At 37.2% G+C, this 25,787-nt stretch overlaps 2 protein-coding genes across 2 annotated transcripts; both read right to left on the bottom strand.

Annotated features, from left to right (window-relative positions):
- Positions 1–22: 22 nt before the first annotated feature.
- LOC128370968 (trichohyalin-like) lies at positions 23–16,125 on the bottom strand. Its single transcript, XM_053331152.1, has 5 exons — positions 13,288–16,125; positions 11,995–12,624; positions 10,183–11,115; positions 165–885; positions 23–57 (listed from the first exon to the last, which is right to left on the bottom strand). Exons 1-5 carry the CDS (start codon positions 16,123–16,125, stop codon positions 23–25), a joined length of 5,157 nt encoding a protein of 1,718 aa, XP_053187127.1.
- A 1,580-nt stretch (positions 16,126–17,705) lies between these two features.
- On the bottom strand, positions 17,706–25,639 carry LOC128370967 (myosin-10-like). Its single transcript, XM_053331151.1, has 3 exons — positions 23,968–25,639; positions 18,103–21,843; positions 17,706–17,729 (listed from the first exon to the last, which is right to left on the bottom strand). Exons 1-3 carry the CDS (start codon positions 25,636–25,638, stop codon positions 17,706–17,708), a joined length of 5,436 nt encoding a protein of 1,811 aa, XP_053187126.1. The 5' UTR covers position 25,639.
- Between the last annotated feature and the right edge of the window lie 148 nt (positions 25,640–25,787).

Here is a 25,787-nt window from a genome sequence, read left to right as displayed (position 1 = left end):
TTTTCTCATCATCTCATTCATTCTATCCAGATCCTCTCTGTCTTGAATCAGCGCTGCCTTCAAGTTTTCAAGGTGTTGTTTTTCAATCTCAAATGTTCTTTTCCAATCTTCTTTCTCATTGAAAAGTATGTTTTTCTGTCTCTCAATGCCAATATTCATCTGACTGAGTTGTTCTCTCTCTCCCCTGATGCTGTTCATGGCAATTTCAACTTCTTCCTTTTTCTTGTTGAGATCCTTCTTCAAAAGTTCCACTTCTTCTCTTTCTGTTAGTACAATGGTCTCACTGGTTAGTTGTTCTTGTGTCAGTCTTGTGATCTTGGGTTCCTTCAGTTGTTGTTCTTCATCTTTATCTTGTTCTAATGTCCTAATCTCCTTTGGAATATCAGACCTCATCAGCTCTAATTCCAGCTTCTCTTTTCTCATCATCTCATTCATTCTATCCAGATCCTCTCTGTCTTGAATCAGCGCTGCCTTCAAGTTTTCAAGGTGTTGTTTTTCAATCTCAAATGTTCTTTTCCAATCTTCTTTCTCATTGAAAAGTATGTTTTTCTGTCTCTCAATGCCAATATTCATCTGACTGAGTTGTTCTCTCTCTCCCCTGATGCTGTTCATGGCAATTTCAACTTCTTCCTTTTTCTTGTTGAGATCCTTCTTCAAAAGTTCCACTTCTTCTCTTTCTGTCAGTACAATGGTCTCACTGGTTAGTTGTTCTTGTGTCAGTCTTGTGATCTTGGGTTCCTTCAGTTGTTGTTCTTCATCTTTATCTTGTTCTAATGTCCTAATCTCCTTTGGAATATCAGACCTCATCAGCTCCAATTCCAGCTTCTCTTTTCTCATCATCTCATTCATTCTATCCAGATCCTCTCTGTCTTGAATCAGCGCTGCCTTCAAGTTTTCAAGGTGTTGTTTTTCCATCTCAAATGTTTTCTTCCATCCTTCTTTCTCATTGATAAGTATTTCTTTCTCCTTTTCTATGTCTGTATTGTTCTGACTGATTATTTCTTTTTCTCCACAGATGCTGTTCATGGCAGCTTCAACTTCTTCCTTCTTCTTGTTCAGATCCTTCTTCAAAAGTTCAAGTTCTTCTCTTTCTGTCAGTATGGTGTTCTTACTGATTTGAAGTCCTTCTTCTTTTGTTTTGATCTCACCATCTTTGACTTCTTGTTCTTTTTGTTTTAAAGCAAAAATGTTCATGACGTTTTCCATTTGGTCTCTTGCTGTCTGAACCTGAAGGGTCAGATCTTTAATGTTGGTTTTCTCTCTGTTTATCTCATCAAACAGACTGTCAGCATGCTCTTTCTTCTTTTGAAGCTCAGCCTTTGTGATTTCTAACTTGTCTTTTTGGTCTTTCATATCTTCTTTATCTCGTTGTAATAAGTCAATTTGTTGAAGGATGTCAGACCTCATCAACTCCAAGTCCAGTTTCTCTTTCTTCATCTTATCATTGAATCTATCCAGATCCTCTTTCTCTTGTGTCATCTGATCTTTCAAGTTTTCAAGATCTTGTTTTTCCATCTCAAATGTTTTCTTCCATCCGTCTTTCTCATTGATAAGTATTTCTTTTTCCTTTTCTATGTCTGTATTCATCTGACTCAGTTGAGCTCTCTCTCCACTGATGCTGTTAATGGCAGCTTCAACTTCTTCCTTCTTCTTGTTGAGATCCTTCTTCAAAAGCTCAAGGTCTTCTCTTTCTGCCAGTATGGTGTTCTTACTGATTTGAAGTTCTTCTTCTTTTGTTTTGATCTCACCATCTTTGACTTCGTGTTCTCTTTGTTTTAAAGAAATAATGTTCATGATGTTTTCTATTTGGTCTCTTGCTATCTGAACCTGAAGGGTCAGATCTTTAATGTTGGTTTTCTCTATGTTTATCTCATCAAACAGACTGTCTGAATATTCTTTCTTCTTTTGAAGCTCAGCCTTTGTCATTTCTAACTTGTCTTTTTGGTTCTTCATATATTCTTTATCTCGTTGTAATAAGTCAGTTTGTTGAAGGATGTCAGACCTCATCAACTCCAAGTCCAGTTTCTCTTTCTTCATCTTCTCATTGAATCTATCCAGATCCTCTTTCTCTTGTGTCATCTGATTTTTAAAGTTTTCAAGATCTTGTTTTTCCATCTCAAATGTTTTCTTCCATCCTTCTTTCTCATTGATTAGTATTTCCTTTTCTTTTTCAAATTCTGTAGTCATCTGACTCAGTTGCGCTCTCTCTCCACTGATGCTGTTAATGGCAGCTTCAACTTCTTCCTTCTTCTTGTTCAGATCCTTCTTCAAAAGTTCAAGTTCTTCTCTTTCTGCCAGTATGGTGTTCTTACTGATTTGAAGTTCTTCTTCTTTTGTTTTGATCTCACCATCTTTGACTTCTTGTTCTTTTTGTTTTAAAGCAAAAATGTTCATGACGTTTTCCAGTTGGTCTCTAGCTGTCTGAACCTGAAGGGTCAGATCTTTAATGTTGGTTTTCTCTCTGTTTATCTCATCAAACAGACTGTCAGCATGCTCTTTCTTCTTTTGAAGCTCAGCCTTTGTCATTTCTAACTTGTCTTTTTGGTCTTTCATATCTTCTTTATCTCGTTGTAATAAGTCAGTTTGTTTGAGGATGTCAGACCTCATCAACTCCAAGTCCAGTTTCTCTTTCTTCATCTTCTCATTGAATCTATCCAGATCCTCTTTCTCTTGTGTCATCTGATCTTTCAAGTTTTCAAGATCTTGTTTTTCCATCTCAAATGTTTTCTTCCATCCTTCTTTCTCATTGATAAGTATTTCTTTCTCCTTTTCTATGTCTGTATTCTTCTGACTGATTATTTCTTTTTCTCCACAGATGCTGTTCATGGCAGCTTCAACTTCTTCCTTCTTCTTGTTCAGATCCTTCTTCAACAGTTCAAGTTCTTCTCTTTCTGCCAGTATGGTGTTCTTACTGGTTTGAAGTTCTTCTTCTTTTGTTTTGATCTCACCATCTTTGACTTCTTGTTCTTTTTGTTTTAAAGCAATAATGTTCATGACGTTTTCCAGTTGGTCTCTTGCTGTCTGAACCTGAAGGGTCAGATCTTTGATGTTGGTTTTCTCTCTGTTTATCTCATCAAACAGACTGTCAGCATGCTCTTTCTTCGTTTGAAGCTCAGCCTTTGTCATTTCTAACTTGTCTTTTTGGTCTTTCATATCTTCTTTATCTCGTTGTAATAAGTCAGTTTGTTGAAGGATGTCAGACCTCATCAACTCCAAGTCCAGTTTCTCTTTCTTCATCTTCTCATTGAATCTATCCAGATCCTCTTTCTCTTGTGTCATCTGATCTTTCAAGTTTTCAAGATCTTGTTTTTCCATCTCAAATGTTTTCTTCCATCCGTCTTTCTCATTGATAAGTATTTCTTTTTCCTTTTCTATGTCTGTATTCATCTGACTCAGTTGAGCTCTCTCTCCACTGACTGTGTTCATGGCAGCTTCAACTTCTTCCTTCTTCTTGTTGAGATCCTTCTTCAACAGTTCAAGTTCTTCTCTTTCTGCCAGTATGGTGTTCTTACTGGTTTGAAGTTCTTCTTCTTTTGTTTTGATCTCACCATCTTTGACTTCTTGTTCTTTTTGTTTTAAAGCAAAAATGTTCATGACATTTTCCAGTTGGTCTCTTGCTGTCTGAACCTGAAGGGTCAGATCTTTGATGTTGGTTTTCTCTCTGTTTATCTCATCAAACAGACTGTCAGCATGCTCTTTCTTCTTTTGAAGCTCAGCCTTTGTCATTTCTAACTTGTCTTTTTGGTCTTTCATATCTTCTTTATCTCGTTGTAATAAGTCAATTTGTTGAAGGATGTCAGACCTCATCAACTCCAAGTCCAGTTTCTCTTTCTTCATCTTATCATTGAATCTATCCAGATCCTCTTTCTCTTGTGTCATCTGATCTTTCAAGTTTTCAAGATCTTGTTTTTCCATCTCAAATGTTTTCTTCCATCCGTCTTTCTCATTGATAAGTATTTCTTTTTCCTTTTCTATGTCTGTATTCATCTGACTCAGTTGAGCTCTCTCTCCACTGATGCTGTTAATGGCAGCTTCAACTTCTTCCTTCTTCTTGTTGAGATCCTTCTTCAAAAGCTCAAGGTCTTCTCTTTCTGCCAGTATGGTGTTCTTACTGATTTGAAGTTCTTCTTCTTTTGTTTTGATCTCACCATCTTTGACTTCGTGTTCTCTTTGTTTTAAAGAAATAATGTTCATGATGTTTTCTATTTGGTCTCTTGCTATCTGAACCTGAAGGGTCAGATCTTTAATGTTGGTTTTCTCTATGTTTATCTCATCAAACAGACTGTCTGAATATTCTTTCTTCTTTTGAAGCTCAGCCTTTGTCATTTCTAACTTGTCTTTTTGGTTCTTCATATATTCTTTATCTCGTTGTAATAAGTCAGTTTGTTGAAGGATGTCAGACCTCATCAACTCCAAGTCCAGTTTCTCTTTCTTCATCTTCTCATTGAATCTATCCAGATCCTCTTTCTCTTGTGTCATCTGATTTTTAAAGTTTTCAAGATCTTGTTTTTCCATCTCAAATGTTTTCTTCCATCCTTCTTTCTCATTGATTAGTATTTCCTTTTCTTTTTCAAATTCTGTAGTCATCTGACTCAGTTGCGCTCTCTCTCCACTGATGCTGTTAATGGCAGCTTCAACTTCTTCCTTCTTCTTGTTCAGATCCTTCTTCAAAAGTTCAAGTTCTTCTCTTTCTGCCAGTATGGTGTTCTTACTGATTTGAAGTTCTTCTTCTTTTGTTTTGATCTCACCATCTTTGACTTCTTGTTCCTTTTGTTTTAAAGCAAAAATGTTCATGACGTTTTCCAGTTGGTCTCTTGCTGTCTGAACCTGAAGGGTCAGATCTTTAATGTTGGTTCTCTCTCTGTTTATCTCATCAAACAGACTGTCTGCATGTTCTTTCTTCTTTTGAAGCTCAGCCTTTGTCATTTCTAACTTGTCTTTTTGGTCTTTCGTGTCTTCCTTATCTCGTTGTAATAAGTCAGTTTGTTGAAGGATGTCAGACCTCATCAACTCCAAGTCCAGTTTCTCTTTCTTCATCTTCTCATTGAATCTATCCAGATCCTCTTTCTCTTGTGTCATCTGATCTTTAAAGTTTTCCAGATCTTGTTTTTCCATCTCAAATGTTTTCTTCCATCCTTCTTTCTCATTGATTAGTATTTCCTTTTCTTTTTCAATGTCTGTATTCATCTGACTGAGTTGAGCTTTCTCTCCACTGACTGTGTTCATGGCAGCTTCAACTTCTTCCTTCTTCTTGTTGAGATCCTTCTTCAACAGTTCAAGTTCTTCTCTTTCTGCCAGTATGGTGTTCTTACTGGTTTGAAGTTCTTCTTCTTTTGTTTTGATCTCACCATCTTTGACTTCTTGTTCTTTTTGTTTTAAAGCAAAAATGTTCATGACATTTTCCAGTTGGTCTCTTGCTGTCTGAACCTGAAGGGTCAGATCTTTAATGTTGGTTTTCTCTCTGTTTATCTCATCAAACAGACTGTCAGCATGCTCTTTCTTCTTTTGAAGCTCAGCCTTTGTCATTTCTAACTTGTCTTTTTGGTTTTTCATATCTGCTTCATCTCGTTGTAATAAGTCAGTTTGTTTGAGGATGTCAGACCTCATCAACTCCAAGTCCAGTTTCTCTTTCTTCATCTTCTCATTGAATCTATCCAGATCCTCTTTCTCTTGTGTCATCTGATCTTTAAAGTTTTCAAGATCTTGTTTTTCCATCTCAAATGTTTTCTTCCATCCTTCTTTCTCATTGATTAGTATTTCTTTCTCCTTTTCTATGTCTGTATTCTTCTGACTTATTATTTCTTTTTCTCCACAGATGCTGTTCATGGCAGCTTCAACTTCTTCCTTCTTCTTGTTCAGATCCTTCTTCAACAGTTCAAGTTCTTCTCTTTCTGCCAGTATGGTGTTCTTACTGGTTTGAAGTTCTTCTTCTTTTGTTTTGATCTCACCATCTTTGACTTCTTGTTCTTTTTGTTTTAAAGCAATAATGTTCCTGACGTTTTCCAGTTGGTCTCTTGCTGTCTGAACCTGAAGGGTCAGATCTTTAATGTTGGTTTTCTCTCTGTTTATCTCATCAAACAGACTGTCAGCATGCTCTTTCTTCTTTTGAAGCTCAGCCTTTGTCATTTCTAACTTGTCTTTTTGGTTTTTGATATCTGCTTCATCTCGTTGTAATAAGTCAGTTTGTTTGAGGATGTCAGACCTCATCAACTCCAAGTCCAGTTTCTCTTTCTTCATCTTCTCATTGAATCTATCCAGATCCTCTTTCTCGTGTGTCATCTGATCTTTAAAGTTTTCAAGATCTTGTTTTTCCATCTCAAATGTTTTCTTCCATCCTTCTTTCTCATTGATTAGTATTTCCTTTTCTTTTTCAATGTCTGTATTCATCTGACTGAGTTGAGCTTTCTCTCCACTGACTGTGTTCATGGCAGCTTCAACTTCTTCCTTCTTCTTGTTGAGATCCTTCTTCAACAGTTCAAGTTCTTCTCTTTCTGCCAGTATGGTGTTCTTACTGGTTTGAAGTTCTTCTTCTTTTGTTTTGATCTCACCATCTTTGACTTCTTGTTCTTTTTGTTTTAAAGCAAAAATGTTCATGACATTTTCCAGTTGGTCTCTTGCTGTCTGAACCTGAAGGGTCAGATCTTTGATGTTGGTTTTCTCTCTGTTTATCTCATCAAACAGACTGTCAGCATGCTCTTTCTTCTTTTGAAGCTCAGCCTTTGTCATTTCTAACTTGTCTTTTTGGTCTTTCATATCTTCTTTATCTCGTTGTAATAAGTCAATTTGTTGAAGGATGTCAGACCTCATCAACTCCAAGTCCAGTTTCTCTTTCTTCATCTTATCATTGAATCTATCCAGATCCTCTTTCTCTTGTGTCATCTGATCTTTCAAGTTTTCAAGATCTTGTTTTTCCATCTCAAATGTTTTCTTCCATCCGTCTTTCTCATTGATAAGTATTTCTTTTTCCTTTTCTATGTCTGTATTCATCTGACTCAGTTGAGCTCTCTCTCCACTGATGCTGTTAATGGCAGCTTCAACTTCTTCCTTCTTCTTGTTGAGATCCTTCTTCAAAAGCTCAAGGTCTTCTCTTTCTGCCAGTATGGTGTTCTTACTGATTTGAAGTTCTTCTTCTTTTGTTTTGATCTCACCATCTTTGACTTCGTGTTCTCTTTGTTTTAAAGAAATAATGTTCATGATGTTTTCTATTTGGTCTCTTGCTATCTGAACCTGAAGGGTCAGATCTTTAATGTTGGTTTTCTCTATGTTTATCTCATCAAACAGACTGTCTGAATATTCTTTCTTCTTTTGAAGCTCAGCCTTTGTCATTTCTAACTTGTCTTTTTGGTTCTTCATATATTCTTTATCTCGTTGTAATAAGTCAGTTTTTTGAAGGATGTCAGACCTCATCAACTCCAAGTCCAGTTTCTCTTTCTTCATCTTCTCATTGAATCTATCCAGATCCTCTTTCTCTTGTGTCATCTGATTTTTAAAGTTTTCAAGATCTTGTTTTTCCATCTCAAATGTTTTCTTCCATCCTTCTTTCTCATTGATTAGTATTTCCTTTTCTTTTTCAAATTCTGTAGTCATCTGACTCAGTTGCGCTCTCTCTCCACTGATGCTGTTAATGGCAGCTTCAACTTCTTCCTTCTTCTTGTTCAGATCCTTCTTCAAAAGTTCAAGTTCTTCTCTTTCTGCCAGTATGGTGTTCTTACTGATTTGAAGTTCTTCTTCTTTTGTTTTGATCTCACCATCTTTGACTTCTTGTTCCTTTTGTTTTAAAGCAAAAATGTTCATGACATTTTCCAGTTGGTCTCTTGCTGTCTGAACCTGAAGGGTCAGATCTTTAATGTTGGTTCTCTCTCTGTTTATCTCATCAAACAGACTGTCTGCATGTTCTTTCTTCTTTTGAAGCTCAGCCTTTGTCATTTCTAACTTGTCTTTTTGGTCTTTCGTGTCTTCCTTATCTCGTTGTAATAAGTCAGTTTGTTGAAGGATGTCAGACCTCATCAACTCCAAGTCCAGTTTCTCTTTCTTCATCTTCTCATTGAATCTATCCAGATCCTCTTTCTCTTGTGTCATCTGATCTTTAAAGTTTTCCAGATCTTGTTTTTCCATCTCAAATGTTTTCTTCCATCCTTCTTTCTCATTGATTAGTATTTCCTTTTCTTTTTCAATGTCTGTATTCATCTGACTGAGTTGAGCTTTCTCTCCACTGACTGTGTTCATGGCAGCTTCAACTTCTTCCTTCTTCTTGTTGAGATCCTTCTTCAACAGTTCAAGTTCTTCTCTTTCTGCCAGTATGGTGTTCTTACTGGTTTGAAGTTCTTCTTCTTTTGTTTTGATCTCACCATCTTTGACTTCTTGTTCTTTTTGTTTTAAAGCAAAAATGTTCATGACATTTTCCAGTTGGTCTCTTGCTGTCTGAACCTGAAGGGTCAGATCTTTAATGTTGGTTTTCTCTCTGTTTATCTCATCAAACAGACTGTCAGCATGCTCTTTCTTCTTTTGAAGCTCAGCCTTTGTCATTTCTAACTTGTCTTTTTGGTTTTTCATATCTGCTTCATCTCGTTGTAATAAGTCAGTTTGTTTGAGGATGTCAGACCTCATCAACTCCAAGTCCAGTTTCTCTTTCTTCATCTTCTCATTGAATCTATCCAGATCCTCTTTCTCTTGTGTCATCTGATCTTTAAAGTTTTCAAGATCTTGTTTTTCCATCTCAAATGTTTTCTTCCATCCTTCTTTCTCATTGATTAGTATTTCTTTCTCCTTTTCTATGTCTGTATTCTTCTGACTTATTATTTCTTTTTCTCCACAGATGCTGTTCATGGCAGCTTCAACTTCTTCCTTCTTCTTGTTCAGATCCTTCTTCAACAGTTCAAGTTCTTCTCTTTCTGCCAGTATGGTGTTCTTACTGGTTTGAAGTTCTTCTTCTTTTGTTTTGATCTCACCATCTTTGACTTCTTGTTCTTTTTGTTTTAAAGCAATAATGTTCCTGACGTTTTCCAGTTGGTCTCTTGCTGTCTGAACCTGAAGGGTCAGATCTTTAATGTTGGTTTTCTCTCTGTTTATCTCATCAAACAGACTGTCAGCATGCTCTTTCTTCTTTTGAAGCTCAGCCTTTGTCATTTCTAACTTGTCTTTTTGGTTTTTGATATCTGCTTCATCTCGTTGTAATAAGTCAGTTTGTTTGAGGATGTCAGACCTCATCAACTCCAAGTCCAGTTTCTCTTTCTTCATCTTCTCATTGAATCTATCCAGATCCTCTTTCTCGTGTGTCATCTGATCTTTAAAGTTTTCAAGATCTTGTTTTTCCATCTCAAATGTTTTCTTCCATCCTTCTTTCTCATTGATTAGTATTTCCTTTTCTTTTTCAATGTCTGTATTCATCTGACTGAGTTGAGCTTTCTCTCCACTGACTGTGTTCATGGCAGCTTCAACTTCTTCCTTCTTCTTGTTCAGATCCTTCTTCAACAGTTCAAGTTCTTCTCTTTCTGCCAGTATGGTGTTCTTACTGGTTTGAAGTTCTTCTTCTTTTGTTTTGATCTCACCATCTTTGACTTCTTGTTCTTTTTGTTTTAAAGCAATAATGTTCCTGACGTTTTCCAGTTGGTCTCTTGCTGTCTGAACCTGAAGGGTCAGATCTTTAATGTTGGTTTTCTCTCTGTTTATCTCATCAAACAGACTGTCAGCATGCTCTTTCTTCTTTTGAAGCTCAGCCTTTGTCATTTCTAACTTGTCTTTTTGGTTTTTGATATCTGCTTCATCTCGTTGTAATAAGTCAGTTTGTTTGAGGATGTCAGACCTCATCAACTCCAAGTCCAGTTTCTCTTTCTTCATCTTCTCATTGAATCTATCCAGATCCTCTTTCTCGTGTGTCATCTGATCTTTAAAGTTTTCAAGATCTTGTTTTTCCATCTCAAATGTTTTCTTCCATCCTTCTTTCTCATTGATTAGTATTTCCTTTTCTTTTTCAATGTCTGTATTCATCTGACTGAGTTGAGCTTTCTCTCCACTGACTGTGTTCATGGCAGCTTCAACTTCTTCCTTCTTCTTGTTGAGATCCTTCTTCAACAGTTCAAGTTCTTCTCTTTCTGCCAGTATGGTGTTCTTACTGGTTTGAAGTTCTTCTTCTTTTGTTTTGATCTCACCATCTTTGACTTCTTGTTCTTTTTGTTTTAAAGCAAAAATGTTCATGACATTTTCCAGTTGGTCTCTTGCTGTCTGAACCTGAAGGGTCAGATCTTTAATGTTGGTTTTCTCTCTGTTTATCTCATCAAACAGACTGTCAGCATGCTCTCTCTTCTTTTGAAGCTCAGCCTTTGTCATTTCTAACTTGTCTTTTTGGTCTTTCATATCTTCTTTATCTCGTTGTAATAAGTCAGTTTGTTTGAGGATGTCAGACCTCATCAACTCCAAGTCCAGTTTCTCTTTCTTCATCTTCTCATTGAATCTATCCAGATCCTCTTTCTCTTGTGTCATCTGATCTTTAAAGTTTTCCAGATCTTGTTTTTCCATCTCAAATGTTTTCTTCCATCCTTCTTTCTCATTGATAAGTATTTCTTTCTCCTTTTCTATGTCTGTATTCTTCTGACTGATTATTTCTTTTTCTCCACAGATGCTGTTCATGGCAGCTTCAACTTCTTCCTTCTTCTTGTTCAGATCCTTCTTCAACAGTTCAAGTTCTTCTCTTTCTGCCAGTATGGTGTTCTTACTGGTTTGAAGTTCTTCTTCTTTTGTTTTGATCTCACCATCTTTGACTTCTTGTTCTTTTTGTTTTAAAGCAATAATGTTCCTGACGTTTTCCAGTTGGTCTCTTGCTGTCTGAACCTGAAGGGTCAGATCTTTAATGTTGGTTTTCTCTCTGTTTATCTCATCAAACAGACTGTCAGCATGCTCTTTCTTCTTTTGAAGCTCAGCCTTTGTCATTTCTAACTTGTCTTTTTGGTCTTTCATATCTTCTTTATCTCGTTGTAATAAGTCAGTTTGTTTGAGGATGTCAGACCTCATCAACTCCAAGTCCAGTTTCTCTTTCTTCATCTTCTCATTGAATCTATCCAGATCCTCTTTCTCTTGTGTCATCTGATCTTTCAAGTTTTCAAGATCTTGTTTTTCCATCTCAAATGTTTTCTTCCATCCTTCTTTCTCATTGATAAGTATTTCTTTCTCCTTTTCTATGTCTGTATTCTTCTGACTGATTATTTCTTTTTCTCCACAGATGCTGTTCATGGCAGCTTCAACTTCTTCCTTCTTCTTGTTCAGATCCTTCTTCAACAGTTCAAGTTCTTCTCTTTCTGCCAGTATGGTGTTCTTACTGGTTTGAAGTTCTTCTTTTGTTTTGATCTCACCATCTTTGACTTCTTGTTCTTTTTGTTTTAAAGCAATAATGTTCATGACGTTTTCCAGTTGGTCTCTTGCTGTCTGAACCTGAAGGGTCAGATCTTTGATGTTGGTTTTCTCTCTGTTTATCTCATCAAACAGACTGTCAGCATGCTCTTTCTTCTTTTGAAGCTCAGCCTTTGTCATTTCTAACTTGTCTTTTTGGTCTTTCATATCTTCTTTATCTCGTTGTAATAAGTCAGTTTGTTGAAGGATGTCAGACCTCATCAACTCCAAGTCCAGTTTCTCTTTCTTCATCTTCTCATTGAATCTATCCAGATCCTCTTTCTCTTGTGTCATCTGATCTTTAAAGTTTTCAAGATCTTGTTTTTCCATCTCAAATGTTTTCTTCCATCCTTCTTTCTCATTGATAAGTATTTCTTTCTCCTTTTCTATGTCTGTATTCTTCTGACTGATTATTTCTTTTTCTCCACAGATGCTGTTCATGGCAGCTTCAACTTCTTCCTTCTTCTTGTTCAGATCCTTCTTCAACAGTTCAAGTTCTTCTCTTTCTGCCAGTATGGTGTTCTTACTGGTTTGAAGTTCTTCTTCTTTTGTTTTGATCTCACCATCTTTGACTTCTTGTTCTTTTTGTTTTAAAGCAATAATGTTCCTGACGTTTTCCAGTTGGTCTCTTGCTGTCTGAACCTGAAGGGTCAGATCTTTAATGTTGGTTTTCTCTCTGTTTATCTCATCAAACAGACTGTCAGCATGCTCTTTCTTCTTTTGAAGCTCAGCCTTTGTCATTTCTAACTTGTCTTTTTGGTTTTTGATATCTGCTTCATCTCGTTGTAATAAGTCAGTTTGTTTGAGGATGTCAGACCTCATCAACTCCAAGTCCAGTTTCTCTTTCTTCATCTTCTCATTGAATCTATCCAGATCCTCTTTCTCTTGTGTCATCTGATCTTTAAAGTTTTCAAGATCTTGTTTTTCCATCTCAAATGTTTTCTTCCATCCTTCTTTCTCATTGATAAGTATTTCTTTCTCCTTTTCTATGTCTGTATTCTTCTGACTGATTATTTCTTTTTCTCCACAGATGCTGTTCATGGCAGCTTCAACTTCTTCCTTCTTCTTGTTCAGATCCTTCTTCAACAGTTCAAGTTCTTCTCTTTCTGCCAGTATGGTGTTCTTACTGGTTTGAAGTTCTTCTTCTTTTGTTTTGATCTCACCATCTTTGACTTCTTGTTCTTTTTGTTTTAAAGCAATAATGTTCCTGACGTTTTCCAGTTGATCTCTTGCTGTCTGAACCTGAAGGGTCAGATCTTTAATGTTGGTTTTCTCTCTGTTTATCTCATCAAACAGACTGTCAGCATGCTCTTTCTTCTTTTGAAGCTCAGCCTTTGTCATTTCTAACTTGTCTTTTTGGTCTTTCATATCTTTTTCATCTCGTTGTAATAAGTCAGTTTGTTTGAGGATGTCAGACCTCATCAGCTCCAAGTCCAGTTTCTCCTTCTTCACCATCTCATTGACTCTATCCAGATCATCTTTCTCTTGTTTCATCTGATATTTAACATTTTCAATATCTTGTTTTGCTATCTCAAATGTGTTCTTCCATCCTTCTTTCTCATTGAAAAGTATTTCTTTTTCTCTGTCAATGCCCATTTTCATCTGACTGAGTTGTTCTCTCTCTCCACGGATGCTGTTAATGGCAGCTTCAACTTCTTCCTTCTTCTTGTTCAGATCCTTCTTCAAGAGTTCAAGTTCTTCTCTTTCTGCCAGTAAGGTGTCCTTACTGGTCTGAAGTTCTTCTTTTTGTCGTTTTATTTCATCATCTTTTGATTTTTGTTCTTTTTGTTTCAAGGAAATAATGCTCATGACAGTCCCTAGTTGGTCTTTAGTTGTTTGAAGCTCCACACTTTGATCTTTAATGTTGGTTTTATCTCTCTTTATCTCATCAAACAGACTGTCTACATGTTCTTTCTTCTTCTGAAGCTCAGCCTTTGTGATTTCTAACTTGTCTTTCTCGTCTTTCATATTTTCTTTATCTCGTTGTAATAAGTCAGTTTGTTTGAGGATGTCAGACATCTTCAGATCCAAGTCCAGTTTTTCCTTCTTTATCATTTCCTTCACCCTATCCAGATCATCTTTCTCTTGTGTCATCTGATCTTTAACGTTTTTAAGATCTTGTATTTCCATCTCAAACATTTGCTTCCATCCTTCTTTACCAATGCCTATCTTCATCTGACTGAGTTGTTCTCTCTCTCCACTGATGATTTTCATTGCAGCTTCAAGTTCTTCATTCTTCTTGTTGAGATCCTTCTTCAAAAGTTCCACTTCTTCTCTTTCTGTTTGTACAATGGTCTCACTGGTTAGTTGTTCTTGTGTCAGTCTTGTGATCTTGGGTTCCGTCAGTTGTTCTTCTTCATCTTTATCTTGTTCAATTTCAACTTCTTCCTTTTTCTTGTTGATATCCTTCTTCAAAAGTTCCACTTCTTCTCTTTCTGTCAGTACAATGGTCTCACTGGTTAGTTGTTCTTGTGTCAGTCTTGTGATCTTGGGTTCCTTCAGTTGTTGTTCTTCATCTTTATCTTGTTCTAATGTCCTAATCTCCTTTGGAATATCAGACCTCATCAGCTCCAATTCCAGCTTCTCTTTTCTCATCATCTCATTCATTCTATCCAGATCCTCTCTGTCTTGAATCAGCGCTGCCTTCAAGTTTTCAAGGTGTTGTTTTTCCATCCCAAATGTTCTCTTCCATTCTTCTTTCTCATTGAAAAGTAGTTCTTTCTGTCTCTCAATGCCCATATTCATCTGACTGAGTTGTTCTCTCTCTCCCCTGATGCTGTTCATGGCAATTTCAACTTCTTCCTTTTTCTTGTTGAGATCCTTCTTCAAAAGTTCCACTTCTTCTCTGTCTGTTAGTACAATGGTCTCACTGGTTAGTTGTTCTTGTGTCAGTCTTGTGATCTTGGGTTCCTTCAGTTGTTTTTCTTCATCTTTATCTTGTTCTAATGTCCTAATCTCCTTTGGAATATCAGACCTCATCAGCTCCAATTCCAGCTTCTCTTTTCTCATCATCTCATTCATTCTATCCAGATCCTCTCTGTCTTGAATCAGCGCTGCCTTCAAGTTTTCAAGGTGTTGTTTTTCCATCCCAAATGTTCTCTTCCATTCTTCTTTCTCATTGAAAAGTAGTTCTTTCTGTCTCTCAATGCCCATATTCATCTGACTGAGTTGTTCTCTCTCTCCCCTGATGCTGTTCATGGCAATTTCAACTTCTTCCTTTTTCTTGTTGAGATCCTTCTTCAAAAGTTCCACTTCTTCTCTGTCTGTTAGTACAATGGTCTCACTGGTTAGTTGTTCTTGTGTCAGTCTTGTGATCTTGGGTTCCTTCAGTTGTTTTTCTTCATCTTTATCTTGTTCTAATGTCCTAATCTCCTTTGGAATATCAGACCTCATCAGCTCCAATTCCAGCTTCTCTTTTCTCATCATCTCATTCATTCTATCCAGATCCTCTCTGTCTTGAATCAGCGCTGCCTTCAAGTTTTCAAGGTCTTGTTTTTCCATCCCAAATGTTCTCTTCCATTCTTCTTTCTCATTGAAAAGTAGTTCTTTCTGTCTCTCAATGCCCATATTCATCTGACTGAGTTGTTCTCTCTCTCCCCTGATGCTGTTCATGGCAATTTCAACTTCTTCCTTTTTCTTGTTGAGATCCTTCTTCAAAAGTTCCACTTCTTCTCTTTCTGTTAGTACAATGGTCTCACTGGTTAGTTGTTCTTGTGTCAGTCTTGTGATCTTGGGTTCCTTCAGTTGTTGTTCTTCATCTTTATCTTGTTCTAATGTCCTAATCTCCTTTGGAATATCAGACCTCATCAGCTCCAATTCCAGCTTCTCTTTTCTCATCATCTCATTCATTCTATCCAGATCCTCTCTGTCTTGAATCAGCGCTGCCTTCAAGTTTTCAAGGTGTTGTTTTTCCATCCCAAATGTTCTCTTCCATTCTTCTTTCTCATTGAAAAGTAGTTCTTTCTGTCTCTCAATGCCCATATTCATCTGACTGAGTTGTTCTCGCTCTCCCCTGATGCTGTTCATGGCAATTTCAACTTCTTCCTTTTTCTTGTTGAGATCCTTCTTCAAAAGTTCCACTTCTTCTCTTTCTGTCAGTACAATGTTATCACTGGTTTGCTGTTCTTGTGTCAGTCTTGTGATCTTGGGTTCCTTTAATTGTACTTCATCATCTTTATCTTGTTCTAATTCATTAATCTGCTTCTGGATTTCAGACCTCATCAGCTCCAATCCCAGCTTCTCTTTCTTCAACATCTCATTCATTTGATCTAGATCCTCTCTGTCTTGTTTCAGTGCTGCCTTCAAGTTTTCAAGTTCTTGTTTTTCCATCACAAACATTTGCTTCCATCCTTTTTTCTCATTGAGAAGTATTTCTTTCTCTTTCTCGATGTCCATCTTCATCTGACTGAGTTGCTCTCTCTCTCCAGTGATGCTGTTCATGACAGCTTCAACTTCCTCCTCTTTCTTGTTCAGATCCTTTCTCAGGAGTTCAAGTTCTTGTCTTTCTGGCATTGCAATGGTCTCACTGTTTTTTTGTTCTTGTATCAGTCTTGTGATCATGGGTTCCTTCAGTTCTACTTCTTCTTGTTTATCTTGCTCTAATGTACTGATCTGCTTCTGCATGCCAGACCTCATCAACTCCAAGTCCAGTTTCTCTTTTTTCATCATCTCATTCACCTTACCTAGAGCTTCTCTCTCTTGTTTCAGCTCTGACTTCAAGTTTTCAAGGTCTTGTTTTTCCATCTCAAATGTTTTCTTCCATCCTTCTTTCTCATTGATAAGTATTTCTTTTTCACTGTCAATGCCCATTTTCATCTGACTGAGTTGAGCTCTCTCTCCACTGATGCTGTTAATGGCAGCTTCAACATCTTCCTCCTTCTTGTTCAGATCCTTCTTCAAAAGTTCAAGTCCTTCTCTTTCTGCCAGTATGGTGTTCTTACTGATTTCGAGTTCTTCTTCTTTTGTTTTGATCTCACCATCTTTGACTTCTTGTTCTTTTTGTTTTAAAGAAATAATGTTCATGACGTTTTCCATTTGGTCTCTTGCTGTCTGAACCTGAAGGGTCAGATCTTTAATGATGGTTTTCTCTCTGTTTATCTTATCAAACAGACTGTCTGCATGTTCTTTCTTCTTTTGAAGCTCAGCCTTTGTCATTTCTAATTTGTCTTTCTCGTCTTTCATATTTTCTTCATCTCGTTGTAATAAGTCAATTTGTTTGAGGATGTCAGACCTCATCAACTCCAAGTCCAGTTTCTCTTTCTTCATCTTCTCATTGAATCTATCCAGATCCTCTTTCTCTTGTGTCATGTGATCTTTAAAGTTTTCAAGATCTTGTTTTTCCATCTCAAATGTTTTCTTCCATCCTTCTTTCTCATTGATTAGTATTTCTTTATCTCTTGCAATGTCTATATTCATCTGACTGACTTGAGCTCTCTCTCCACTGATGGTGTTCATGGCAGCTTCAAGTTCTTCCTTCTTCTTGTCGAGATCCTTCCTCAAGAGTTCCACTTCTTCTCTTTCTGTCAGTAAAATGGTCTCACTGGTTAGTTGTTCTTGTGTCAGTCTTGTGATCGTGGGTTCCTTCAGTTGTTGTTCTTCATCTTTATCTTCTTCTAATGGCCTAATCTCTTTTGGAATATCAGACCTCATCAGTTCCAATTCCAGCTTCTCTTTTCTCATCATCTCATTCATTCTATCCAGATCCTCTCTGTCTTGAATCAGCGCTGCCTTCAAGTTTTCAAGGTGTTGTTTTTCCATCCCAAATGTTCTCTTCCATTCTTCTTTCTCATTGAAAAGTAGTTCTTTCTGTCTCTCAATGCCCATATTCATCTGATTGAGTTGTTCTCTCTCTCCCCTGATGCTGTTCATGGCAATTTCAACTTCTTCCTTTTTCTTGTTGAGATCCTTCTTCAAAAGTTCCACTTCTTCTCTTTCTGTCAGTACAATGGTCTCACTGGTTAGTTGTTCTTGTGTGAGTCTTGTGATCTTGGGTTCCTTCAGTTGTTCTTCTTCATCTTTATCTTGTTCTAATGGCCTAATCTCTTTTGGAATATCAGACCTCATCAGCTCCAATTCCAGCTTCTCTTTTCTCATCATCTCATTCATTCTATCCAGATCCTCTCTGTCTTGAATCAGCGCTGCCTTCAAGTTTTCAAGGTCTTGTTTTTCCATCCCAAATGTTCTCTTCCATTCTTCTTTCTCATTGAAAAGTAGTTTTTTCTGTCTCTCAATGCCCATATTCATCTGACTGAGTTGTTCTCTCTCTCCCCTGATGCTGTTCACGGCAATTTCAACTTCTTCCTTTTTCTTGTTGAGATCCTTCTTCAAAAGTTCCACTTCTTCTTTGTCTGTAAGTGCAATGGTTGTAATGCTTAGGAGTTCTTCTTTTTGTCTTCTTATCTCGTCATCTTTGAGTTCTTGTTCTTTTTGTTTAAAGGCAAGTTGGTCTCTTGTTGTCTGAAGCTTCACAGTCAGATCTTTAATGTTGGTTTTCTCTCTGTTTATCTCATCAAATAGACTGTCTGCATGTTCTTTCTTCTTTTGCAGCTCAGCCTTTGTCATTTCCATCTTGTCTTTTTCATCTTTCATAACTTGCTTTTCTCGTTCTATGACAGCAATTTGTTTCTTGACGTCAGACCTCATATGCTCCAAATCCAGTTTCTCTTTTTTCATCACCTCTACTGCTCTATCTCTTTCTTCTCTCTCCCACATCAATTGTACTTTCAGTTTTTCAGGATCTTGACCATGTGCAACATCGTCTGTCTTCCACACATCTTTAACATCATCCTTTTCAATGGCCTCCTCCCTTGACACTGTTATCAGAGGTTTTGCTCCTCTATCTAAGAATTCAATCTTCTTTGGACTCACTTTTATTTCCACCTCATCTCTTCTTGCCAGTTCAGTGTGCTGAATTTGTGGCACATCTTTATCCTCTTTTTCCTCATCATTTTCTAACTGGTGAATTTCTTTTTGGATATCATCTTTCCTTTCACCTTCACTTATCAACTGTTCAACTCCAGGGAGATCCTTCTGGTGTCTTTGCTGCCCAAGATTTTCATGATCTGATTCTTTAAACCCAAGCTTCAATTTCTTTGTATGTCGTAGTTTCAGTTTAACTGGTGTAGGCTCAGGTTTCACAAGTAGTCGATATTCTTTTCCTAAAATTTCCCTCTCCTTCATGTCCTCTTCAAGTGGTTCATTCATTAATTTCTTTTGTTTATCATCCTGTGTCTTCAGTTTCTTTTCAGGTTTGAGGATTTTTAATGTCCCCTCACTTTGAGTATTATTCATCAGTCTCTTCATTTCTTTGCGTTCTTTCCTCATTTTCTGGCGTTCAACTTTGAGAAACTTCTGGTCGTTCACCAGCTCTTTCTCCCTCAAGACTAACTCTTCTGATTTTTCTAAAATGCTCTCCTTTTCTGTCTCCAATAATTTTTGTTCTTCTTGGATATTCTTCTCCATTTGCTCCAGATGTGCTTGCTTTTGTTGCATGTTCTTTACAGCACATATCATCATTTCTTTTTGTCTTTTAATCTCCATCTTGATGTTTTCCACTTCATCTCTTGCCTGAGTTATGATTTCTGCCTGGGCTAAGATATGTCTTTTTTCATTTTGAATTGCTATATTCATATCTTCACTGTGTCTTTTCATAAGTTGATATTTCTCCATGCATGTCTGTATTAATTCCCAGTGCTTTTGAATTTGATTATGCATTTTTGTGGGCATCCTCGACTCTTCCAATGCACCTTTACTTTTGTCCTTTTCACTTTGCAGCTTCAGCTTAATAATTTCTAACTCATCCCTCTCTCTCATGATCCTCTCCAGTCGTACATCAAGCTCTTTTTTCCTCCTCTGTGTCTCCCTCTTGAGGGCATCTTTTTCTTGTTTGATTTCAGCTAACATCTTTTTCACCTCCTGCTCCTTTCGATTTCCTCTGCGGTTCATCTGTTGATTTTCTCTTTTTTGGACCTCCAATTCAGACTTCAGCACTTCCATCTCACTTATTTCTCTTTTTGTATACTCCAGTCTAATATCAAGTTCTTGTTTTTGTTTTTGGATATCGTTCCTCATGTGGATCATTTCATCCATCTCTCTTTCTAAGGGCATCTTTATTTGAGATTTTATTCTGCTCATATTATTTCTCAAAGTCTTGTTCTCAGCTTGTAAAGCTTTGAGCCCTTCTCTTTGTTTCTCTAAAACAACATTTACATCTTTCAGTACTCCCATTTCCCTCTTGAATGTTTCCAAGTGTACATTAATCTTTTGTCTCGTGTTTTGGAGGTTAAAAACAAAATCACTCACTTTTGAGCTTTGTCTTTCTAGATTTATCTTATTACAATCTCTGTATCCTTGGAGAAGAGAAGTCTGGTCATTGACAAGCCTCTGCTTCATCTCAGCCACTTCTTCCTTCTCTTTTCGCAGTTTTATCCTCATAACTTCTAACTCATCCCTCTCACGCATGGTTTTCTCCAGTCTTTGATCTAATTCCCTTCTTTTCTTTATTGCTTCTCTCCTAAGGGAATTCTTTTCTCTTTGTATTTCATTCCACATTAAATCAATCTCTTCCTTTTTGCTTATGCTTTCTTTAAATATATCTTCACTTTGTTTTCTTTTCATTTCCAATTCTGACTTCAGTAGCTCCAGTTCTCTCATTTCTTTTTGAGTCATTTGCATTTTGTCATGAAGTTCGTGTTTCTGTCTCTCAATATTTTCCCTTAAACTGTTAATCTCATGTATTTCTGCCTCAGCTTGTTGTCTGGCTAATCTCACAGTCTCCTTCTCTGCTTCAATCTGTTGTTTCAGCATCTCTATCTCTTCTCTCTCCATTTTTTCTTTCTCTTGCTTACTTAATGTGTTTCTCAGTTGTTCATTTTCACAGTTTCTCTGATCCAATCTCTCAATTGTCAGTTTTACATCCTCCATTAGTTTCTCTTTTTCTGATCTGAGTTTGAAGATTTCAGTTCCCATTTCCTCAATTTCTTTGCTGTGTCTGTCTTTTGTCAGCCTGTCTGTATCTGTCTTAGCACTGTCTCTTCTCTGAGTCTTAAATTTTTCAAGGTGGTCTCTTTGCAGGGATATAAAATGATGGCAGTTTTTCAGATCTTGTTTTTTAGCCTCAATCCTGTAGTTCAGGTCTTCCAGGTATCTCAGTTTCACTTCAGACTCCTTTATAATAATCTCTATGTCTGCACTTTTCTTTAGAGTCTTAGCCCCCATTTCCTCTATGGTGCTCTTAAATGTTTCCATTTTCTCCATCTTCTGCTCCATCAGCTCATTTTGACTCTGTATTTTTAGTTTTAAAATATCTAATTCATCTCTCTCCCTCAGAGTTTTCTCTAACCTCTGGTCCAGTTCCCTGTTCTGTTTTTTTGCTGCTTTTTTCATCGATTTGATGTTGGTTGTTTCCTCTTTCATGTCATTTTTTACCCTTTTCAGAAGCTCTTGGAATATTTTCAGCTCTTGTATTAATCCTTTGATTTCAGTGCTGTCTTCATCCTCATGGTCTCTGTCGATTGTACTTTCTTCAGCCTGGTTTTCAAGTTCTGACATCACTAATCTTATGATTTCTTGGGTTCTATAAATCTCTTCCCTCAGTCTTTGTAGATTAGGATTTCTTGCGCCCTTTTCATCAGAACATCCATCAATCTGTGTCTGTACCTCTTCTCTAGACTTTTCAATATATTTTTCATCCAATCTCATCAAGTCAGATTCATCACTTACTTCTTGTTTCACCTTGCTGCCATCCTCCTTCTTTTGCATTTGCACTTCATATTCACTTATTACATCAGTGGAAGCGCTGGTGATTACCCTCAAAATATCTGTGTGTTTGGTTTCTTTCAGCATTCCAGTCGTTTCTTTCTCTGGATCTCCAATTTCTGTAATTTGTAACCAAGTTTCAGTCTCAGGTCTCTGGCTCTGCATATCATTTATTTCCACAATGAGCCTTTTAATCTCTTGATTTTTGTTCTCCATGTCCTCCATAGAACATTTTATTTGCTCCCTTATTTTCTCCTCTTTTTCCTTCAGTTTAGAGATCTCATTTTCTATTTCTTCATTTTTTCTTCTATTTGTCATCAATTCTTTCTGATCATCTTCCATTAATGTATTTTCATGAATTTCTGTCTGCATCTGTAGGAGAATATTCTGCTCTTCTGCAACAAAACTGAATTCTTGTCCCTCTTTGTGTGCTGAATGCATCTGCTCCTCTTTGTTTATGTCTTGACTTTCATGCTGGACATCTGATGTTATAGATTGTTGCAAAGATGTGGCCTCTTTTATAAATTCACTCTTTGAGCCTTCTTTGTCTGTTGGAATCTCAGATGTTTGACGCTTGAGGGAGTCTCTGCGTGTTTCATTCTGTGGTTCTTGAAGCTTAGATCTATCCAATGAAAAAGTCTTTTTGATTGCAGATTCTGTTGATATCCATCTGCTGACCTGAGCTGTCATGGAGGTCAACTTATCCTTTACAAAAAAGAAAGAATTGTTGTTGCTTTTCATGTATCTAGTATTAAAGGCATTCTGGTGGACATCTTAGCCGTATATCATTCTATATAAGCATGATCTGCATCTGTCACTGGACATGGAGAATGCTGCAATAGTAGCCTGAATGGTACAGTAAACTTACCTTTCTGAGACATTTGTTCAAAGTGAATGTATATACAGTATGTAAATCAACATCAAACCTTGTACATACACTATATCATCATCATTAAAGTTCTCACATTAAAAAAAATTCAGCTTGTCTGACTGGTTAATGGGGACCAGAACTTGTATGGACTGTTGGTACGGTTGGCACCATAACAAAGCAATTCTTACTGAAATGCAACTCAACATAATTAATTTCTTGGAGGACTTGGAGTTGGGGTTAGGGGTTAGAATATTTGTTATGTCTCTATTTGGTCTCTATTTCATCTTTTTATGTTAGTTTGTAACCAAGACTTTAGAGTTGGGAGATGCAGAGAGCACACATTTTGAAACAGTAAAGTGCAGGTGTAGATAGTACATTTTCAGTCAGCCAACTGATATGGAACAGGCTGTATGTTAATGTAGAATAGGAGTGTCAAAGTCATTTTAGTTCAAGGGCCACATGCAGCCCAATTTGATCTCAAGGGGGCTGGACCAGTAAAACCATTGCATAACCTATACATTATATAAAATACATATTATAACTTTACTTTAATAAACTATCTAGGGGTAAAATGTTTCCAACCCCTCCAAGGAAAAATGTGTTTTTCTGAATCACTTTTCAAGTCAATTATTTTAAGTTGTCTATGGGCAGACCATTTTTATTGAAACATTGGAATTAAGCCTACTTTTCTGCAATTTTCATACTTTGCAAAGTTATCCAGTGAGTTGGATTGGACCCCTTGGTGAGCCAGTTCTGGCCTAAAGGCCATATGTTTGATACCTCTGATGTAGAATATGTAGATGTTAATGTTTGGTATCTAGGCTCCCCACAAGGAAGCACTGAGAGAGTGAGAAACTAAATCACCCCTAAAGTAAGGCAAATTCAAAACCTACAGATGGATGCTGAATGGAGGTGGGACTTTTGAAATGCTGAATGAACAGCAGCAGCAAGTAATAGCGTAGCTGTCAGGTCAGCGGTCTGGCAGTAGTTTCCATATAGTATCGATATACATTATGTTACACAGAGAGGACAACAAGTCCTTTAAATTAAACAACAAAATATGTCGTCTGACCATGTGATTCTAGAACAACAAATAGGAACAAATTCTTCTCTGGTGTCTCTATCAGCAGTAATCAGCAGGACAACATCATTTGTTTGGGCTTACCAAAACTGTTAAAAAATAATGATGTTTTATGGTGTAACAACAATGTGGTTAAGGTCCAGTTACATTAAGGCACTTAAACCACTGGGTTAGGTTTAGTGGAATATCATGGTTTGGGTTAAAATCATTTTGTTACAGTTATAGAAACATGTGGTGTGGAACACATTCACTACTACCTGGAGGTTAGGTGACCTTCATGTCATGGCCACATTAATAACCACAGAGTTATGGTTAGGGGAAAGTTCAATTGATTGTATTGATTGTAGTGGGGGTTTTTTGTTTTAAAAAAACTGTCCTAACTCATGGTTGGAAACAGGAAACAAACAGCTATCTTCTGCTAAATCCACTGTTGGATTAATGCCTACACCCACCCCTCCACCTCTTCCTAATGAGAAAAATTGTTCACATACACAGTATATATGTCAGCTGAAAAGCGCAGCTGCTCCTAGTCATAATTACATAATTACAATGACAGCATCTGACACTCAAATGTGTCATTTTTTGGCGACTGGTGTTAAGACCTGTTGTGTTGTTCTCAGGGAGGATTATGTCATGTGACTCAAGCTGGGTTGCCTGAACTACAATAACGATTGCTAGCATCTTAAACTGGAGGGTCCTATGCTTCACATGCTGCATTACTGTCATACTGTCATAGCTTACTTGGACATTTTACTAAAAGACATGGTTAATGTTATCAATAATACCTGTGCTTTTCTGCTATCACGTTTAGAGTCTGCAGTGAGAAAGCTGATTACTGGCCCAAGAGTAAAACAACAAAAACAAAGGTTTTACTTACCATGTAGTTTTTCACTTCTTCCTTGGTCTCGTCTATCTTCTTCTGAGATGTATGTATCTTCCCCAGGGTGTTGTTCATCTCTACAGCAGCTTTTTCTATGTTAACTTTCACCTCAGCCATAGTCTGAAATTTTTGTTGAAGCTTCTTCCTATGTCGCTGTATTTTTATCTTCATGATTTCTAATTCATCCCTCTCATGCAGGGTCCTCTCCAGTCGTTGGTCAAGCTCCCGCCTCTTTTTCTGTACTTGAAAATTCATCCATTTGATTTGGTTCTTTTCTTCTGTAAAGTCAATCCTGCTCTGCACTATTTCTTCTTTCATCATGCCAAGCATCTTTCTGATATCTTCTACTTGAAGAATCACTCTCTGAATGTCAGCGTTCACCTTGTTCATGGTGTTCCTCTCCATGTTGTCCTCCTCAATCTGACTTTCTGTATCTACTGTTTCTTGCATTGTTCTGGTTCTGGTAGCCTGTTGAATTCTCATATTTTCCTCATCAAAGCTGTCATCTACCTCTAGCGCCTGCTCCGATCCACTTCCCTCACTCTGTTCTTCTCTTTCCTCCATGTCTTGTTTAGCATTTTCAATCTCTTCCTTCATTTTGTGGATCTCTTCCTTTTTTCTCTTGATTATTCTCATCATTTTCACCAGGTCCTTTTTCTTTATTTCAATCTCAGCATTTGTCACTTCCAATTCTCTCATCTCTTTCTTTGTCTTTCGTAACTTGTCATCCAGCTCCTGTTTTTGCCCTTCAACACTCTCCCTCATACACATCATTGCATTTATTTCAGCTTTAGCTAATTGTTTGTCTCTCTCTAGGTTTTCTCTCTCCGTCTCTATTTTAGTTTTGATTCTTTCTATCTCATCTCTTTCAGATTGCACCTGTACCAACTTGTTCTCTATATCTTGTTTTTGTCTCTGCATATCAGTCTTCATCTGCTGCCACTCTGTTTCCCATGTTATCATTACGCTTACATCTGTGTCTTGCCTTAGCTTCTGAGAGTCAGCTGTCATCGTTTTCCTTTGCTCTGTCTCTGCCTTCAACTCCTTCAGACTCACGTCCTCTTCTTGTTCACTGTCTTCCAGAACACCCCAAAGTCTCTCCATCTCTTCCTGGATTCTGCTGAGTTTCATTTTCAAAGGGTCAGTTTCTTCTTTCTGGCTGTCTATGCTGTCCATCTGTGGGACTCTCTCCATTTGAACATTACTTTGCTGCTGAATCAGCCTCTGCTTCAATTTGTTGATCATTTCATTCATATTGTGTTTGGTGTACTGAATTTGATATTTATGTTGAGAAACATCCTCTCTGTTTCTCTTTAACTCTTGCTTTAAATCTGCCATGTTTTTCTCAATTTGTTCTTTAGCCTGCTTTGCTCCAAGTATTATTTTCCTATTATTATCTATAAGACTCTGAAGACTGTTACCCATCAGCATCTCCATGTTCTCCCGCCCTTGCTGTAGCTGTTGGTTGGACTCTTTCTTACTTTCTTTTGATGTAGTCTTTTCATTGATGATCAGTTTTAACTTGTATTGCTCAATGATGATCTCATTATGTCTCCTCTCCAGAGCTCCCCTCTCTTGGTGTATTTCAGTCCATGTTTGCATAAGTTGCATTTTTTCTTGAGCAGCTTCATTTTTATTTTCCTTGAGTTTCTCAATAACATTTAGCATCTGTATTTTCAACCTGTTCATTAATAAGCTCTGCTCATGTTTTTCAGCTGTCAGCCTGTCAATGTCCTCCTGTTGCTGCTTTATATTTGTCTTTAGATGTTCTGTTTCATTTCTCTCTCTCTCTTTTTCTTCCAAAACTTGTTCAATCT

The sequence above is a fragment of the Scomber japonicus genome, chromosome 13 (assembly GCF_027409825.1).
Source record: "Scomber japonicus isolate fScoJap1 chromosome 13, fScoJap1.pri, whole genome shotgun sequence".
Taxonomy (NCBI): Eukaryota; Metazoa; Chordata; class Actinopteri; order Scombriformes; family Scombridae; genus Scomber; species Scomber japonicus.
Note: the sequence above shows the minus strand (reverse complement) of the source record. Positions and strands in the feature narration are given on the sequence as shown.